Raw genomic sequence first — 19,371 nt, 5'->3', positions numbered from 1 at the left:
ACTCTCTGCCCAGCAGTCTGACTGACTAACCACACACAGTAGCCTGACAACACAGTACACAGTCTGTAGCCCTGTAGTGAAATCTCAGCTAATGAGTGATCTACAGGCCAGCCTATGAAAACAAAACGCTCCCACTACCTCTGCCTCACACCACCAGAGAGCGAGACTGACATGACATTGAGGTCATTTGTGTTCAAGGTGACTGAATGGTCAAATCTTATAGAAGGGGTGAAAACGCCCCTTGTAGTGGCTGGCAGAGTTCACTGCCATTCTGCAGAGCTTTCTTTGCCTCGAGTTTCTCAGATGAATACAAGCAACGTTAGACCAAGTCCACCAACAGAGAGGACACTCCCAAGTGCACAAACAATGGAAACGCACAACACTAAAGATGTAGCTTAAAGAACACAAAATCAGAACATGCAGTAAAGTCTGCAACAACATTGCTGAAACCTAACAAGCATATTACTGGTTGTGACACTGCTGTGTGCATACAGCAATACACACACACACACACACATTACCCTGCAGGGGAACAAACATTGACATGTGCAGTGAGGACTCAGGCCTGCACTGCCATGCTCTGGTCGGGTACATTATACAGGGGGAGTGGTCGTGATGGGTAGAGAGGAGAGGATGCTGCCATTGAACAGTCCTCAGTGTTAATCCAAGCTTGCCGGACGCTCACGCAGGCCCCATAGAGTTGGCATAGCTCACAAAGCGCCCCTTCGGCCAGGGAGAATGGACACAAAGGAGCCATTGTGCGCTCCAGTGAACCCCAGGCCTCGCTGTCGCATTGTTCACCAGAGGTTTCCAGTCTGCTCGACCAACCATCTGCCTTTGGAGGCACAGTTACATTCCTAAGGCTGCTCCCTGCATGCAAGTCAGAGGATTGCCACTGAGGGAGGGGTACAAAATAAAATTAAAAATCGGCCTCCCCACCCTACGCAAGTTAGAGCCACTGAGGGAGGACTGCGGAAGAAATATGGCAGCCCCCCTCCTTCGTCCCACCAATTGTCTTAAAAGCTTGAGGCTCCCTTATTCAGACTGGACTGAGTTCTGGAGCTGGAGGTGTCAGAGAAGAGACGAATCATTAGACTATTTACTGTGCCGTTTGTGTCAAAAGGGATAGCTGCTGCTTTAGAGGTGTAACCCCAGGAAACCCTTTGGGTTGACATAAGCATTCAGCCATGTTGGTAAGAGCAATAAACAAGCTACGCCACACTCTTTCTTCAAATGTCATTCTGGACAATTTACTGACCAGCACCCAGGGTTGCACATTTTGGGGAATATTCAGAGATGGAAACATTCCATGGGAATTAACAGGAATATTTGGGAATATAATACCATTTAAATGTAGATTTTCTTTTTGCGTTGGATATATTTACCATATCATATAGAGAGAGACCTCATAAGTAGACATAATTGCAAATGATTAAATCCTTCCAACAGAATTAAAAAAAAAAATGTTTTGTTACAAATTGAACTTTAATTAAATGAGTTGACTTTCACTGAACAACAAAAGGGAATATATAATGGTCCCCAATGATCCATCGCATCTCCCAAAAACATTTCAACATATATCTGTAAAATCATAACCAAAGCTTTAGTTTCTAGACTGTCTTCCGCTCAGGCTTCCATGTCTTCTCCCTGGACCTCCTCAATGTCCACCTCTTGAACATCAGACTGAGGCCTCATCTTCACTGTCACTTTCCAACCTTGTTGAGGATGGCTCGTTGTCAGGCTCAAAAAGCCTCAAATTTGACCAGATGGCCACCAATTTTTCAATGGTCAGCCTGTTGTGTGCTTTGGTTTGTGTGTTCCCAAACAAGTACCAGTTGCGCTCTGAGGTGGCTGATGTTGGTGGGATTTGAAGGATGGAGGCAACAGGGGAAAGATGCTCAGATCCACAAAGTCCCTCCCAGCAGGTGGCTGATGAGATATGCTGGCAGGACTGCCATATTGCATCTCCATCCCAAAGCCCTTGCTTGGAAGTGTACTTCGTCAGACTGCCAAGAACCAGGCCGGTGGCGAGACACTGTAGTGATGACACCATAGGCCTTTTTTGTCTCTGCTCCAAACAGGATGCTCTTGCCATTATATTTGGGGTCCATCATGTACGCTGCGGCATGTATGGGCTTCAGGCAAAAGTCTTCACACTTTTTGATGTATTTCAGAACTGCAGTGTCCTCTGCTTGGAGCAACAGCAAAGTGGACAGGGCAGTACAAAAGTATTTTATTATATGTGCAAGCAGAGTCTGCACATCAGACAGGGTGGCATTGTCACCCTCAATCTGTGCAATGGCTACTGCTATAGGTTTCAGGCTGCTTACCACTCTCTCCCAAAATACATCATCCAGGAGAATCCTCTTGATGGGGTTGTCCATATCGGCAGAGTGTGATATGGCCATTTGTTGGAGTTCTTCCCCTCCAGGAGACTTTCAAACATGATGACAACACCACCCCAATGTGTGTTGCTGGGCAGCTTTAAAGTGGTGCTCTTATTCTTCTCACTTTGCTTGGTGAGGTAGACTGCAGCTATAACTTGATGACCCTTCACATACCTAACCATTTCCTTGGCTCTCTTGTAGAGTGTATCCATTGTTTTCAGTGCCATGATGTCCTTGAGGAGCAAATTCAATGCATGAGCAGCATAGCCAACGGGTGTGATGTCGGAGGAAACACCTCGCACCTGTGGCGGGCCGGACGCAGTGCGCGCTAACCAAGGTTGCCAGGTGCACGGTGTTTCCTCTGACACATTGGTGCGGCTGGCTTCCTGGTTGGATGGCACTGTGTTAAGAAGCAGTGCGGCTTGGTTGGGTTGTGTATCGGAGGACGCATGACTTTCAACCTTTGTCTCTCCCGAGCCCGTACGGGAGTTGTAGCTACTATCTTGTCTAACCGCTACTAAACAATTGGATACCACGAAATTGGGCAGAAAAAGGGATTAAAAAAATAAAAAAATAAAAATGACTACTGTTCTACTTTACTGAAATAAGCCAAAGGTGTTAGGTTTGTATTGGTGAAACCTAGAATCTTGTACTAGACCTATGTCAACATGTTTATTCACTATTACAGTTAGTCCCGAGTATGGCTGCTGTACAGTAGCAACATGCATGTCAGATATCACACAAAATATCTAAACAAAGGGACAGACCAATAGGGCCAAAGCGGTCTCAGAAGAACACAAAGAAAACATAAGGCCTTGATCAAAATGAGTTATTGCCTGGGAAGCCCATTGGCAGCCTAAACAGTGACGTTATTACGCAACCCAGCAGTTATGCTTCGTAACACTTAAGTGAATAAATGGTCAGACTATATCAACTAGCCTAGAACTCTTACATAGCAGAGCTATAGATCCAGAGTTACAGCTAGCCTAACAGTTCACAATGTTCCTTCCAAATGGATTTTCACATGACTATGACAAAGCTATTAGAAAACTGCACGCAGGCTCATGTCCTGAACTCCACAAACTCTTCACACATAAACATGGACGGCCTATCCCATGTTGTAATAACTCCCACTAGCATTGAATTCAGAGGCATTACCAAAAAAAGAGAAAAAAAAAACTACTGGAGAAGCTCTGTGACAATAGACCTATAGCATTTACAGTGGAATACACCTCAAGTACCTCGACTAACCGGTACCCCCTGTATATTGCCTCGCTATTGTTATTTTACTGCTGCTGTTTAATTATTTGTTACTTTTATTATCTACTTAACACCTGGTTTTTCTTAAAACTTCTTAAAGCATTGTTGGTTAAGGGCTTGTAAATAAGCATTTCACTCTAAGGTCTACCTACACCTGTTGTATTCGGTGCATGTGAACATTTTCATTCGATTTTAAGTGTCATCAACTGGTTGGACAGCTGGAATGCCTTAGAAATTCCAACCCTGAGAAATCAAAGAGGACATTGTGGACCAAGAGCAAATCTTCCCATTCGAGAAGACCATCTCCACTCACTTGGCTCCTGGCTGTGGGTGGGTCATGTGACCAGGTGTGCTGTAGAGGGATCATGGAATTACAGGTGATCAGCAGCACTCAATACAACAGTGAACTACACATAAACACACTGGCACGCACCTCTCACGTGGCCAAGTCACACATCAGTGAGTCAGTGACACTCTCAGTAACTCATTAACAGCACAGCAAGAGGGCAACAAGCTACCTAAGAACAGGCCCACAACATGATTAGGGTCTCAGAGCAATACACGCAGTCAGCCAGGAAAGCGAAGGCTAGCTTTTTCAAACTGATTTGCATGCTGTAGTCCTTGGAGAATAAGAGCACTTCCTCCAAGCTGCCCACTGCACTGAGGCTAGGTAAGACTGTCACCACCGATAAATGCACGATAATCGAGAATATCAATAAACATTTCTCCACGGCTGGCCATGCTTTCCTCCTGGCTAGCCCAACTAGAGGGCGACCGATTAATCGGAATGGCGGATTAATTAGGGCCGATTTCACGTTTTCATAATCGGAAAATTGTATTTTTGGGCGCCGATTTGCAGATCTTTTTTTTTTTTTACACCTTTATTTAATCTTTATTTAACTAGGCAAGTCAGTTAAGAACATTTTTATTTTCAATGACGGCCTAGGAACGGTGGATTAACTGCCTCGTTCAGGGGCAGAAAGACAGATTTTCACATTGTCAGCTCGGGGGATCCAATCTTGCAACCTTACAGTTAACTAGTCCAACGCAATAACGACCTGCCTCTCTCTCGTTGCACTCCACAAGGAGATTGCCTGTTACGCAAACGCAGTAAGCCAAGGTAAGTTGCTAGCTAGCATTAAACTTATCTTATAAAAAACGATCAATCATAATCACTAGTTAACTACACATGGTTGATGATATTACTAGATATTATCTAGCGTGTCCTGTATTGCATATAATCTGACTGAGCATACAAGCATACAAGTATCTAAGTATCTGACTGAGCGGTGGTAGGCAGAAGCAGGCGCGTAAACATTCATTCAAACAGCACATTCCTGCTTTTTGCGAGCAGCTCTTTGTTGTGCATCAAGCATTGCGCTGTTTATGACTTCAAACCTATCAACTCCCGAGATGAGGCTGGTGTGACCGAAGTGAAATGGCTGGCTAGTTAGCGCGCGCTAATAGCGTTTCAAACTTCACTCGCTCTGAGCCTTGGGGTGGTTGTTTCCCTTGCTCTGCATGGGTAACGCTGCTTCGTAGTGGTGGATGTTGTCATTGTATTGCTGGTTCGAGCCCAGGGAGGAGCGAGGAGAGGGACAGAAGCTATACTGTTACACTAGCAATACTAAAGTGCCTATAAGAACATCCAATAGTGAAAGGTTAATGAAATAAAAATGGTATAGAGGGAAATAGTCCTATAATTTCTATAATAACTACAACCTAAAACCTCTTACCTGGGAATATTGAGGAACCACCAGCTTTCATATGTTCTCATGTTCTGAGCAAGGAACTGAAACGTTAGCTTTCTTACATAGCACATATTGCACTTTTACGTTCTTCTCCAACACTTTAATTTTGCATTATTTAAACCAAATTGAACATGTTTCAGTATCTACTTGAGGCTAAATTGATTTTATTTATGTATTATATTAAGTTAAAATAAGTGTTCATTCAGTATTGTTGTAATCGTCATTATTACAAACGCAATTTTTTAAAATTTAATTCATTTATTATTATTATTATTATTTTTTTTTTTTTTAAATCGGCCGATTAATCGGTATTGGCTTTATTTGTCCTCCAGCAATCGGTATCGGCGTTGAAAAATCATAATCGGTCGACCTCTAATCCCAACCCCGGCTAACAGCTCCGCACCCATCGCAGCTACATGCCCGAGCCTCCCCAGCTTCTCCTTCACCCAAATCCAGAGAGCTGATGTTCTGAAAGAGCTGCAAAACCTGGACCTGTACAAATCAGCTGGGCTAGACAATCTGGACCCTCTCTTTCTAAAATTATTCACCGCTATTGTTGCAACCCCTATTACCAGTCTGTTCAACCTATCTTCCGTATCGTCCGAGATCCCTAAAGATTGGAAAGCTGCCGCGGTCATGCCCCTCTTTAAAAGGGGGTGACACTCTAGACCCAAACTGTTATAGACCTATATCAATCCTGCCCTGCCTTTCTAAAGTCTTCAAAAGCCAAGTTAATAAACAGATCACTGACCATTTCGAATCCCACTGTACCTTCTCCGCTGTGCAATCCGGTTTCCGAGCTGGTCACGGGCGCACCTCAGCCACGCTCAAGGTACTAAACGATATCATAAACCCCATAGATAAAAGACAGTACTGTGCAGCCGTCTTCATCAACCTGGGCAAGGCTTTCGAGTCTGTCATTCACCGTATTCTTATCGGCAGACTCAACAGCCTTGGTTTCTCAAATGACTGCCTCGCCTGGTTCACCAACTACTTCTCAGACAGAGTTCAGTGTGTCAAATCGGAGGGCCTGTTGTTCTGACCTCTGGCAGTCTATGGGGGTGCCACAGGGTTCAATTCTCGGGCTGACTCTTTTCTCTGTATATATCAATGATGTCGCTCTTGCTGCGGGTGATTCCCTGATCCATCGTTACGCAAACGACACCATTCTGTATACATCTGGCCCATCTTTGGACACTGTTAACTAGCCATACAACTCCTTCTGTGGCCTCCAACTGCTCTTAAACGCTAGTAAAACCAAATGCATGCTTTTCAACCGTTCACTGCCCGCAACTGACTAGCATCACTACTCTGGACGATTCTGACTTAGAATATGTGGACAACTACAAATACCTAGGTGTCTGGCTAGACTGTAAACTCTCCTTCCAGAATCACATTAAGCATCTCCAATCCAAAATTACATCTAGAATTGACTTCCTATTTCACAAAGCCTCCTTCACTCATGCTGCCAAACATACCCTTGTAAAACTGACTATCCTACCGATCCTCAACTTTGGCGATGTCATTTACAAAATAGCTTCCAATACTCTACTTAGCAAACTGGATGCAGTCTATCACAGTGCCATCCGTTTTGTCACCAAAGCCCCAAATATTACCCACCACTGCGACCTGTATGCTCTAGTCGGCTGGCCCTCACTACATATTCGTCGCCAGACCCATTGGCTCCAGGTCATTTATAAGTCTATGCTAGGTAAAGCTCCGCCTTATCTCAGCTCACGATAACAACACCCACCAGTAGCACGTGCTCCCGCAGGTATATCTCACTGGTCATCCCCAAAGCCAACACCTGCTTTGGCCGCCTTTCCTTCCAGTTCCCTACTGCCAATGACTGGAACGAATTGCAAAACTCGCTGAAGCTGGAGACTTAAAATTGCCCTCACTAACTTTAAACATCAGCTATGTGATCAGCTAACCGATCGCTGCAGCTGTACATAGCCCATCTGTAAATAGCCCACAAAATCTACCTACCTCATCCCCATATTGTTTTTAATGTACTTTTCTGCTCTTTTGAACACCAGTATTTCTACTTGCACATCTATCACTCCAGTGTTAATTTGCTAAACTGTAATTACTTCGCTACTACGGCCTATTTATTGCCTTAACACCTCACGCCATTTGCACACACTTTATATATACTTTTTTTCTTCTATTGTGTTATTGACTGTATGCTTGTCTATTCCATGTGTAACTATTTTGTTTGTGTCGCATTGCTTTGCTTTATCTTGGCCAGGTCGCAGTTGTAAATGAGAACTTGTTCTCGACTAGCTTACCTGGTTAAATGGAAAAAAATAAAATTGAGGGAGCTAGTCAGCAAGTACTATACAGTAGAACTTTATATGTGGGAATCAACCCACACAGACACAGAGAGAGAGAGATATTCAGCCTCAGGGCACCTGCCATGCCAAAAATGCTCCTACCACTGTCCTCCTTCCTTTTGAAATATCGTTTGATGACCCTATACAAAACATCCACCTGTTACTTTCTCATGAGGCATTTTTTTGTGTAAAGTCTCACCGGTAGGTCCACACTGACATCAGTGCCGTCCAGCAGTGACACACGACAGGTGATGACAGACTTGGCCTCCCCGGCAGCAGGGATGTGTGTGGTGGCCCGCTGGGCCTCTCTCAGCCGGGCCTTCTCAGCATGCTTACGGACGGACCGCCGGCCCAGCGTCCGGCGGAGGAAACTCAGCATGGTGGGGGCCTAGTGAACACTACCTGCACATGTGAGAGGAAGGATTACTGATACAATCTGTCGTGTTCCTCAATCAGAGGGCTGTGATGTTAAAACAATCTATTAAATAATGTGATGTGACAGAAGCCTTATTAGTATGCAAATCAAAATGGTGTGACTTATCACCACAACTAACCTAAGTGCTCTTATCTGCCTAGGTATTACTTTTGGGCTTTTCTGTGTGTACAATGTTTGCCGTGGACTAAACTTCAATCCATGGTGAAGGAAGGTTATGATGAACTTAACTTGTTGGTGAAAGAAGTTCATTAACTTCCTTCACTATGGAGTGGAGTTTTAGTCCGCCAATGTTCGTAGACTCACAATAATCCAATGGTTGTTCCAAACGGCTAGCAATGACGTTGTGAATAAACACTTGCTGTATTTACCATAACATTACACTGTAGTTAGCTAAATTGGGTAGTGTATTATTAGCCATTTGTTACATACATTAGGGCTGTAGTTAATGATAACAATTTTACAGAGCAATTTAGACTGAACATTTGGACTGCTAACTATCAGATAGTACAGACTATGCTATTAGCTAGCTATGCGGTACCAGATAATAGGTTATGCTAGTTAATTTGCTGGCTAGTTAGCTACCTGGTAACGTTAACTAACCAACCAACTAGATAGTTAGCTAGAAGCATTGCCCGAATAAATATTGTATTAATTTCGATCTTAATTACATTTCATTCAAGTATTAACTATTGAAGAATAACTAGATAAAATTGGCTTTGACTAGTCACATCATGAGCGAGAGCAACAGGTTTAGCAGGCAAGCTACCTCTTGTGATAACGACGCGTTACTGAAGCAACAGATGAAAGAAATCAGGCGACATACACTTGCTGCTGCTGTCGCCGATGGCCACTTGTAGATCCGAAAGTCCTAAAGGAATAGCAACTCACGAAAGACTTGGCTAAAATAACAACCAATCCACGTGCATTGTTCACTTTACAAACAAATGAAAACGAATGTTTCCATGGTCGATAAGTATTCTACTGTATTTCCTATTCGATCGATACCCTAACGAGATAATTTCCACAAGTCCCAAGAAAAGAGGGAGGCAAGATTTCCCGCAGGAAATGACGTCAAAATAAATCCCAAACACACAGCTATTTGTATTTAAAGAGACATTAGGGTGTTGAGTGCGGTCATTGGTTGGGTGCATAGAAATGTAATTATATTTATATTGTTGGGTGTTTCTGTAGTAGTAATCTTGAGATACAATGTAGCCAATTATGAAAAGCATTACTTGAAATATAACAAATACATATACCCAAGTATGTATTATCATAGAATCATATTATGCCGATATAAGGACTGAACAAACCAGTAGATACTTTCGAGTCGGTACATTCAGTAATAGATTACGGTACATTTTTAAACGGCATTATGGTAGTCAGTGTAATTTTTTTTTTTCTCAATCAGACCAAATATCTACTGTATGAACTACTGAATCTTCTCCATTTAGCAACAGCGCCACTCACTGGTCATGTTGATGGCACCTGTCTGGTCTTGATGAGGTCATTATAGTATCTCCTGCCATGGATATCCATTGATTGACAGGGATGAGACCAGACCGTCCGTACCTGTGCACTTCTTTCAAACATACTTGATACTTAAAGAGAGCCTCTTGGACAGATGTCATTGTTTGCATTGGAGTCTAACTCAGGCTGTTGGAACTTGCAAGGTTGATTACAGACGAGCAGAAATGCTGTTTTAGGCTTCTTACATTGATGCTACTTTCTAAATAATTTTAAGCATCAGTCGTATTTCTCGAATGTAGAACTTGGAATACAGGTACGTGTGTGAATTAAGACAGAAGAGTGATTGAGGAAATCCATATGTACCATGACAATATTATCAAAACATTGCATTGACCTCACTTTTGCAGTGTGGAAAAGCAACGTGAGATGAAGCAATTTTTTCATGCTTTCAGACAAGTTTTAATCGTTTTTAATAAATCTTATAAACATATTCAAAGCACTGTCAAATGACAATATCAGAAAGAAAAAAACAAAGCACATTGCACATAGCAACTGAAAACAAGTGTTTGAAACAGAAGTAAAATCAACTTAATGGAGTGAGAATTGAAAGAAATGTAAGCTTTCAATTTCTTCTATTTTTAAACACAAGTTGTCACATGTCATTCTCTATATAAAAACATTTTAACTCACAAATGATTTTCCCTTTTATTTTAAAGATTTTTTTTAAATATACAACATTGTATTTACATGGTCGAGTATATTTACAAAAAAAATAAGCATCACTGTAGGTTTGAGTTTTTGTTCCCTACAGGTGTCTAAAAACAAATAAAATGATAAATAAAAAGTAAACACCATTTTATGTTTCTGACATATTCAGTAGCAGGCATGGCTACCCAGTAATCTGCAAAGTGCTGTCCATTCTCAAGAAGCATGAACCGTTTCTTTCACAAAACTACAACACGGCCACCCTCCCATACCTACCCCACCCTGCTTCCCTCCCCTCCTGCCTCCAAACAGCACCCCACAGTACCCTGATACGCTATCATAACACTTTGAACAAAGCTCAATTTTGGACATTTGTGAAAATAAAATTTGATGGTTCTGGAAACCCAAGTCTTGTATGTGGCATTCTGTAGTCTTGCTCCTATGATCCGTCATCATAATACTCTCAGGCATAACAGAATGAGCCGGATTCCATGTATGATTTCATAAAATTAAAATAATCAAAATGACAGTTTTGTGGATTCCACACAGTGGGTTGATGATCGACCATTGGGGACTGTGTGCAAGCCAGGTGAAAGGGACCAATTTACTTCATGGGCTTCTCACAGCGTGGTCAAAATGTATTTATTACCAATGTACGTGCTATAGATGCATCACACAGTCACCTCAGGTCAAGAAGATGGAAAAAACTATGGCAAATAAGTTTACAAGCAGGCTTCACCCCAGACATCTAACATTGAGTTAGTATTGAGTGTCAGCCAGGTTATGGTGAAATGGCAAGGGGTTAGCAAATGGTTACACGGCATGACGCCATGAGACAGAGCCACAGCAGCACCAGAGACAGGACATAATATACACACACAAGAAAAATTGCTGAGTCACAGAGACACACCACATAACTACACTGACGGTCCCACACACATCCACTCTAAACATACACATGGTTGTGCAGAATAGTGCATCGGAGAAGGTGCCACTACCTGCAGTGCCAAGATGGCAGCAACCAATGAAACAAAGCAAGAAACAGCCTCTTCCATGAGAAGAGTAGCTAAAACTATAAAGAAGCTGATAACTCCAATACAAGAACTTCTGAAAATGACAATACAGTTGAACCAGTTTGAAAAGGACACCTCGTGCACCCCGATTTTTTTTTACAAAACATGTTATAACTGTGTTGGCTACAACAAATGCCCAGCAATGTGCACCTAAAACACCCTTAAGTGATTATAATTTCCAATAAAAAGAACGTGCCTTATAGCCTCTAAGTACCATTTAAATATATTTAAAAAAAATGTGGGGGTATATAATTACTAATATTTGAATGATCTTAGTACTGTTGGCTTAAAATCAAGACAGACACACAAAGACAGCGAGAAATGTAACTTAAAAAGGTTGTTTTAAGGTCTCCCATTTGATAGCTTTATTTGCCATGGTGTGACTGGGGACTCTATGAAATACTGTAGCTTAGAGTAGATCCACGCCCTGCCAAATTGGAAAATTTAACATGCCAATCAACGTCAGTCAATCCCTCGTTCGTTCTATGCAAAAACCAAGGCAGTGACACGACAGCCACACGGTTAGCTAGGGTTAGACAAAGTGCTCCGATGTGTGTCTATTGTCATAACTTGACAAGAAAAGCAAAGAATATAATAAATAAAAACCACTCACTATAAAGTAAAATTCTCACTACTTTTTACTACCTATGATTTCATTTGGGAAGCATGAAGCTAGGACTCGCACTAACGTTTGTTCAGTGGACAGGGTTTGACAAACTAAAACACAATAAATACTACTTGAAAAAGATACGGTGTCTCTCGATCGGCCGGAGGGACATAGAAGAAAAGGCAAGTCCGTCTACATAACATAAATGGATTCATTTGTCAATGATTTTCAGTTTTGTGTCGGCATAAAGTGCAACAGTGCTTTGTTCTCTCCTTGGCCCACGGCAGTACCCATGGTAGCCAGGGCTCTTCCTCCATGGTGCTGGGCATCTCACTACAAACCCAGGTCAGGTCCAAGGGATTAGAGGTTAGGTTTCAGGGCATTCGCTGGTCACGCTGGTCTCACTTGTCACACTGGTCACACTAGCGCTAATGCTAACGCTAACATCTTCCTCTTCCTCTTCTCCATTTTCTTCTACTTCTCTCTGGTATAGGTTGGACTTCAGGGGTTTGACCATGCCTTCCTCATAGACCCTCAAGATGGCTTCACACACAAACTTGTACTGGCTCTGAGGACACAGAAGAGAAAGAGGGAAAGGAAGAGAACATCAGTAACAGTAGGAGCTAATGGCAAGACATGAGTAAACAAGCCAGAGCAGCCAGTGATTGGGATAGAGGCAGCCAGGGATGAATAAACAACCTGAAAAGCCAACTTCCCTGAGGTGGGAAGCAGTGGTGAGTGCATTTGGAAAGTATTCAGACCCCATTACTTTTTCCACTTTGTTACGTTACAGCTTTATTTTAAAATTAATCTCCACACAATATCCTATAATGACAAAGCAAAAACAGGTTTAGAATTTTTAGCAAATGTTTTAATAAAAACAGAAATAGCTTTTTTAACATGCGTATTCAGACCCTTTGCTATACTCGAAATTGAGCTCAGGTACATTCTGTTTCCAATTATCATCCTTGAGATGTTTCTACAACTTGATCCAGTTCACCTATGGTAAATTCAACTGATTGGACATGATTTGGAAAGTCACAACTGTCTATATAAAGGTCCCACAGTTGATAGTGCATGTCAGAACAAAAACCAAACCATGAGGTCGAAGGAATTGTCCATAGAGCTCCAAGACAGGATTGTGTTGAGGCACAGATCTGGGGAAGGGTACCAAAACATTTCTGCAGCATTGAAGGTCCCCAAGAACACAGTGGCCCCCATCATTCTTAAATGGAAGAAGTTTGGAACCACCAATACTCTTCTTGGAGCTGGCTACCAGGCCAAACTGAGCAATTGGGGAGAAGGGCCTTGGTCAGGGTGATAACCAAGAACCCAATGGTCACTGACAGAGCTCTAGAGTTAATCTGTGGAGATGGCAGAACCTTCCAGAAGGACAACCATCTCTGCAGCATTCCACCAATCAGGCCTTCATGCTGGAATGGCCAGATGGAAGCAACTCCTCAGTTAAAAGGCACATGACAGCCCACTTGGTGTTTGCCACAGGCACCTAAAGGACTCTTTTACAATGAGAAACGAGATTCTCTGGTCTGATGAAACCAAGATTGGACTCTTTGGCTGAATGCCAAGTGCCATATCTGGAGGAAACCTGACACCATCCCTACGGTGAAGCATGGTGATGGCAGCATCATGCTGTGGGGGTGTTTTTCATTGGCAGGGACTGGGAGACTAGTCAGGATCGAGGGAAAGAAGAACTGAGCAAAGTACAGAGATCCTTGATGAAAACCTACTCCAGAGCACTCAGGACCTCAGACTGGGGCAAAGGTTCACCTTCCATCAGGACAACGACAAGAAGCACACAGCCAAGACAACGCAAGAGTGGCTTCGAGACAAGTCTGAATGTCCTTGAGTGGCCAAGCCAGAGCCCAGACTTGATCCCGATCAAACATCTCTGGAGAGATCTGAAAATAGCAGTAAAGCGATGCTCCCCATCCAACCTGACAGAGCTTGAGAGGATCTGCAGAGAAGGATGGGTGAACCTCCCAAAAATACATGGTGTGCCAAGCTTGTAGCGTCATACCCAAGAAGACTCGAGGCTGTAACCACTGCCATAGGTGCTTCAACAAAGTACTGAGTAAAGGGTGTGAATACTTATCTAAATGTGATATTTCAGTGTTTTTGTTTTGTCATTATGGGGTATTGTATGTAAAAAATTGCAATGGTATCCATTTCGGAATAATGGCTGTAACGTAACAAAATGCAGAAAATGTCAAGGGGTCTGAATAATTTCCTAATGCACTGTATGCGTGTACCCACTGAATGCATGTGTATTTGCATTAGGGAAAGGGGGTGAGTGTGTGAGAACATGTGTACTTAGATTGTGTATGCACAGCATGTATGACTGGAGGAAGGAAATGCATGAAAGACCCTTTTTGATTTGATTTTTCCCTAGTCTCATTAGCATAGTCTCTAACAACCCCCTCATCTTCCACCATTCCTCCCCCACATCCTTCCCCTATCCCCCCAGACCCTGAGGGTGTGCTAGCCTCATTAGAGCTCAGCACATCCTAATGAAATTACAGCTGCATCCTCATCATCTCTACCTCCTTTAGCCTGGGTCTCTGGGCTGAGCACGGGGCCAAATGGCACTCATGCAGTGTTCTCTAGAGAGAGAATAAAGTGTGCTTCCCAAATGGCACGCTATTCCCTATATAGTACACTACACTTGAACAGGGCCAATTGGGCTCTTGGTCTAGATGAGAAATTGCCAGACCTGGGCAGAAAATAGTTGTATTTTGTAGTTAATACCAGAGGTAGTCAAATATATTTTCTATAGAGTTTTTAGTTAAAAAGCAACTTTTCTTTGATATTCAAATAGGGTTCTCAGAAAACCAAATAATATTTGAAGGAATTGGTACAGCATGGCGCTTGCACCGCCAGGGTTGTGGGTTTGATTCCTGGGGCCACCTACATGTAAAATGTATGATTGATGACTAAGTTGCTTTCGATAAAAGCATCTGCTATATACATACACACACACACACACACACACACACAGTTAAAGTCAGAAGTTTATATACACCTTAGCCAAATACATTTAAACTCAGTTTTTCACAATTCCTGACATTTAATCCTAGTTAAAATACCATCTTAGGTCAGTTAGGATCTCCACTTTATTTTAAGAATGTGAAATGTCAGAATAATAGTAGAGAGAATGATTTCAGCTTTTATGTCTCATCACATTCCCAGTTGGTCAGAGGTTTACATACACTTGGTAGCATTGCCTTTAAATTGTTTAACTTGGGTCAAACGTTTTGCATAGCCTTTCACAAGTTTCCCACAATAAGTTGGGTGAATTTTGGCCAATTCCTCCTGACAGAGCTGGTGTAATTGAGTCAGGTTTGTAGGCCGCCTTGCTGGCACAAGCTTTTCAGTTCTGCCCACACATATTCTATGGGATTGAGGTCAGGGCTTTGTGATGGCCACTCCAATACCTTGACGTTGTTGTCTAAGCCATTTTGCCACGACTTTGGAAGTATACTTGGGGTCATTGTCCATTTGGAAGACCCATTTGCAACTGATGTCTTGAGATGTTGCTTCAAAATATCCACATAAATTATCTCCCTCAAGTCATCTATTTTGTGAAGTGCACCAGTCCCTCCTGCAGCAAAGCACCCCCACAACACGATGCTGCCACACCCGTGCTGCACGGTTGGGATGGTGTTCTTCGGCTTGCAAGCATACCCCTTTTTTTTCCAAACATAACAATGGTCATTATGGCCAAACAGTTCTAATTCTGTTTCATCAGACCAAAGAACATTTCTCCAACAAGTACGATCTTCGTTCCCATGTGCAGTTGCAAACCGTAGTCTGGCTTTTTTATAGCGGTTTTGGAGCAGTGGCTTCTTCCTTGCTGAGCGGCCTTTCAGATTATGTCAATATAGGACTCGTTTTACTGTGGATATAGATACTTTTGTACCCGTTTCCTCCAGCATCTTCACACGGTCCTTTGCCGTTGTTCTGGGATTGATTTGCACCAAAGTACGTTCATCACTAGGAGACAGAACGCGTCTCCTTCCTGAGCGGTATGGTGTTTATACTTGTGTACTATTGTTTCTACAGATGAACGTGGTACCTTCAGGCGTTTGGAAATTGCTCCCAAGGATGTACCAGACTTGTGGAGGTCTACAATTATTTTTCCTGAGGTCTTGGCTGATTTATTTAGATTTTCCCATTTCGTCAAGAAAAGAGGCACTGCGTTTGAAGGTAGACCTTGAAATACATCCACAGGTACACCTTCAATGACTCAAATGATGTCAACTATCCTATCAGATGCTTCTAAAGCCATGACATTTTCTGGAATTTTCTAAGCTGTTTAAAAGGCACAGTCAACTTAGTGTATGTATACTTCTGACCCACTGGAATTGTGATACAGTGAATTATAAGTGAAATAATCTGTCTAAACAATTGTTGGAAATATTACTTATGTCATGCACAAAGTAGATGTCCTAAACGACTTGCCAAAACTAGTTTGTTAACAAGAAATTTGTGAGGGGTTTAAAAACGAGTTTATGACTCCAACCTAAGTGTATGTAAACTTCCTACTACACACATACACACGTTATTTGAAAACAAAAAAACATTTCTTTGATGGCTGCCAAATATTTGATGAAGAACCAAAAACAGTTGAATTAGTCTAAAACTACGATTAGCACATGGTTTGGAGGGCTCTCAGATATGAATCTTAATATAGCCTAGAATTAAATACACGAGGGACATGGAATCACTTCAAAACTAGAGTGGACCACTTTTGCAGCTTCAAAACAACTAACAAATATATTTTCATTATGAGTAAGGCATACACTTGACATCAAGTTCTTGTGTAGTAACTTTGTGATTATTACAATAGCAACGTTGTTATATAGGACTTTGGAAATTGATTTACATAATAATGAAGTTCACGTAAATGAAATAAGCAAGTCACTATTCCTTGTGTACAGTACTTATACTCAGCTCATTATGCAATTCGAATGCACTTACCAAAGTATTAAGTAACATACTAATAAAATGTTGCTCCAAAAGTAATTCAAGTTTTATTACATAGGCACAAGAACAGTTTAATGTTAAGTGTTACTGAAAATGCTAACAGCAACAAAATATGGATATTAAGTGTCAAAAGGAAAATAAATATCCCAAAACTGCCTTCTTGAATCAACTACAGCCAATGGAGTTGGCAAATCATGTTTGTTTGTATTCTGACTAAACTATCCCTTTAAAAGATGCTTGTGTGTGTTTGAAACAAAAAACACTTGCCTTCAGATGGACAGAGGCCCAAAGTAGTTATTGCTAAGCATCCAACTTGCTGTTCACAATGCTTGCAAATGGATTTGAATTTCTCTGCAGTATTTTCAGGTATCATTAAATTAATTGCAGCTTTTGAACTTTTCAGTGGCATGTTGAAAGAGTCATACAGTAGTTGAGCGTCACCTTATTTATCTTAAAACAATATGATTTGTTAAATTGGTTTGTCTTGATTATGTACACCTGAAGCAATGGACAATTAGGATAGTGGATATTTACAGAATGTTCACACAAATGTATTGTGTAGATAAAATATGACTGTCAGATAGATTGGAATAGTATAGGACATTGCGTTTGCTATTCATTTTATTTCCATCTTCAACATGCAGTTCCAGATACAGCCCTGTACCTGGATATACAGTGCATTCGGAAAGTATTCAGACCCCTTGACTTTCCACATTGTTACAGCCTTATACTAAAATGTTTATTTTTTTGTTGCTAATTTATTAAAAAAGTAAGAAAAAAAACTTGTCTATATAAGATCCCACAGTTGACAGTGCGTATCAGAACAAAAACCAAGCCATGAGGTTGAAGGAATTGTCCGTAGAGCTACGAGACAGTATTGTGTTGAGGCACATATCTGGAGAAGGTTACCCAAAAATGTCTGCAGCAATGAAGGTCCCCAAGAACACAGTGGCCTCCATCATTCTTAAATGGAAGAAGTTTGTTAACACCAAGACTCTTCCTAGAGTTGGCCGCCTGGCCAAACCTAGCAACCGAAGGAGAAGGGCCTTGGTCAGGGAGGTGACCTAAAACCCGATGGTCACCCTGACAGCACTACAGAGTTTCTCTCTGGTGAAGGGAGAACCTTCCAGTAGCACAACCATCTCTGCAGCACTCCACCAATCAGGCCTTTTTGGGAGAGTGGCCAGATGGAAGCCACTCCTCAGTAAAAGGCACATGACAGTCCGCTTGGAGTTTGCCAAAAGGCACCTAAACACTCTCAGACCATGAGAAACAAGATTCTCTGGTCTGATGACACCAAGATTGAACCTGGCACCATCCCTACAGTGAAGCAGGGTGGTAGCAACATCATGCTGTGGGGATATTTCCCAGCGACGGGGACTGGGAGACTAATCAGGATTGAGGGAAAGATGAACGGAGCAAAGTACAGAGTGATCCTTGATGAAAATACTCAGGACCTCAGACTGGGGTGACGGTTCACCTGCCATCGGGACAACGACCCTAAGCACACAGCCAAGACAACGCAGGAGTGGTTTCGAGACAAGCCTCTGAATGTCCTTGAGTGGCCAAGCCAGAGCCCAGACATGAACCCGATCGAACATCTCTGGAGACCTGAGAAGAACTGTGCATTGACATTCCATATCCATATCCAATCTGACAGAAAGTTGAGAATGACACAAATATTAATTTACACAAAGTTTGCTGCTTCAGTGTGTTTAGATATTTTTTGTCAGATGTTACTATGGAATACTAAAGTATAATTACCAGCATTTCATAAGTGTCAAAGGCTCTTATTCACAATTACATGAAGTTGATGCAAAGAGTCAATATTTGCAGCGTTGACCCTTTTTCAAGACCTCTGCAATCCGTCCTGGCATGCTGTCAATTAACTTCTGGGCCACATCCTTACTGATGGCAGCCCATTCTTGCATAATCAATGCTTGGAGTTTGTCAGAATTTGTGGGTTTTTGTGTCCACCCACCCACCAAAATATCGATGTTTTGTTCCCTGAGCCACTTAGTTATCACTTTTGCCTTATGGCAAGGTGCCCCATCATGCTGGAAAAGGCATCGTTTGTCACCAAACTGTTCCTGGATGGTTGGGAGAAGTTGCACTCGGAGGATGTGTTGGTACCATTCTTTATTCATGGCTGTGTTCTTAGGCAAAATTGTGAGTGAGCTCACTCCCTTGGCTGAGAAGCAACCACACACATGAATGGTCTCAGGATGCTTTACTGTTGGCATGACACAGGACTGATGGTAGCGCTCACCTTGTCTTCTCCGGACAAGCTTTATTTCCCCAGATGCCCCAAACAATCGGAAAGGGGATTCATCAGAGAAAAT

The 19,371-nt window shown here is 42.2% G+C and overlaps 2 protein-coding genes across 12 annotated transcripts in view; both read right to left on the bottom strand.

The window, feature by feature from the left end:
* Positions 1-9,229, bottom strand: part of LOC110520209 (band 4.1-like protein 5) — a 46,715-nt gene extending 37,486 nt beyond the window's left edge. For 2 of the 5 annotated variants that reach the window (XM_021597367.2, XM_021597372.2), the window contains exons 1-2: positions 8,937-9,229; positions 7,934-8,136 (exon numbers count right to left, since the gene is read on the bottom strand). In XM_021597367.2, the coding sequence (XP_021453042.2) occupies positions 7,934-8,113 (180 nt within the window). In that variant the 5' untranslated portion in view covers positions 8,114-8,136; positions 8,937-9,229. The remainder of the gene's footprint in view (positions 1-7,933; positions 8,137-8,936) is intronic. The other 3 variants (XM_036974592.1, XM_021597368.2, XM_021597369.2) reach the window with 3 other exon arrangements.
* Positions 9,230-10,082: 853 nt separating this feature from the next.
* LOC110520208 (protein tyrosine phosphatase non-receptor type 4) overlaps positions 10,083-19,371 on the bottom strand; it is a 108,955-nt gene continuing 99,666 nt past the window's right edge. For all 7 annotated transcript variants that reach the window (XM_036974586.1, XM_036974591.1, XM_036974587.1 and 4 more), the window contains one exon: positions 10,083-12,593. In XM_036974586.1, the coding sequence (XP_036830481.1) occupies positions 12,393-12,593 (201 nt within the window). In that variant the 3' untranslated portion in view covers positions 10,083-12,392. The remainder of the gene's footprint in view (positions 12,594-19,371) is intronic.

The sequence above is a fragment of the Oncorhynchus mykiss genome, chromosome 3 (assembly GCF_013265735.2).
Source record: "Oncorhynchus mykiss isolate Arlee chromosome 3, USDA_OmykA_1.1, whole genome shotgun sequence".
In the NCBI taxonomy this organism is placed as follows: Eukaryota; Metazoa; Chordata; class Actinopteri; order Salmoniformes; family Salmonidae; genus Oncorhynchus; species Oncorhynchus mykiss.
The sequence above is the reverse complement of the archived record's forward strand: the minus strand, read 5'-3'. Positions and strand labels throughout refer to the sequence as shown.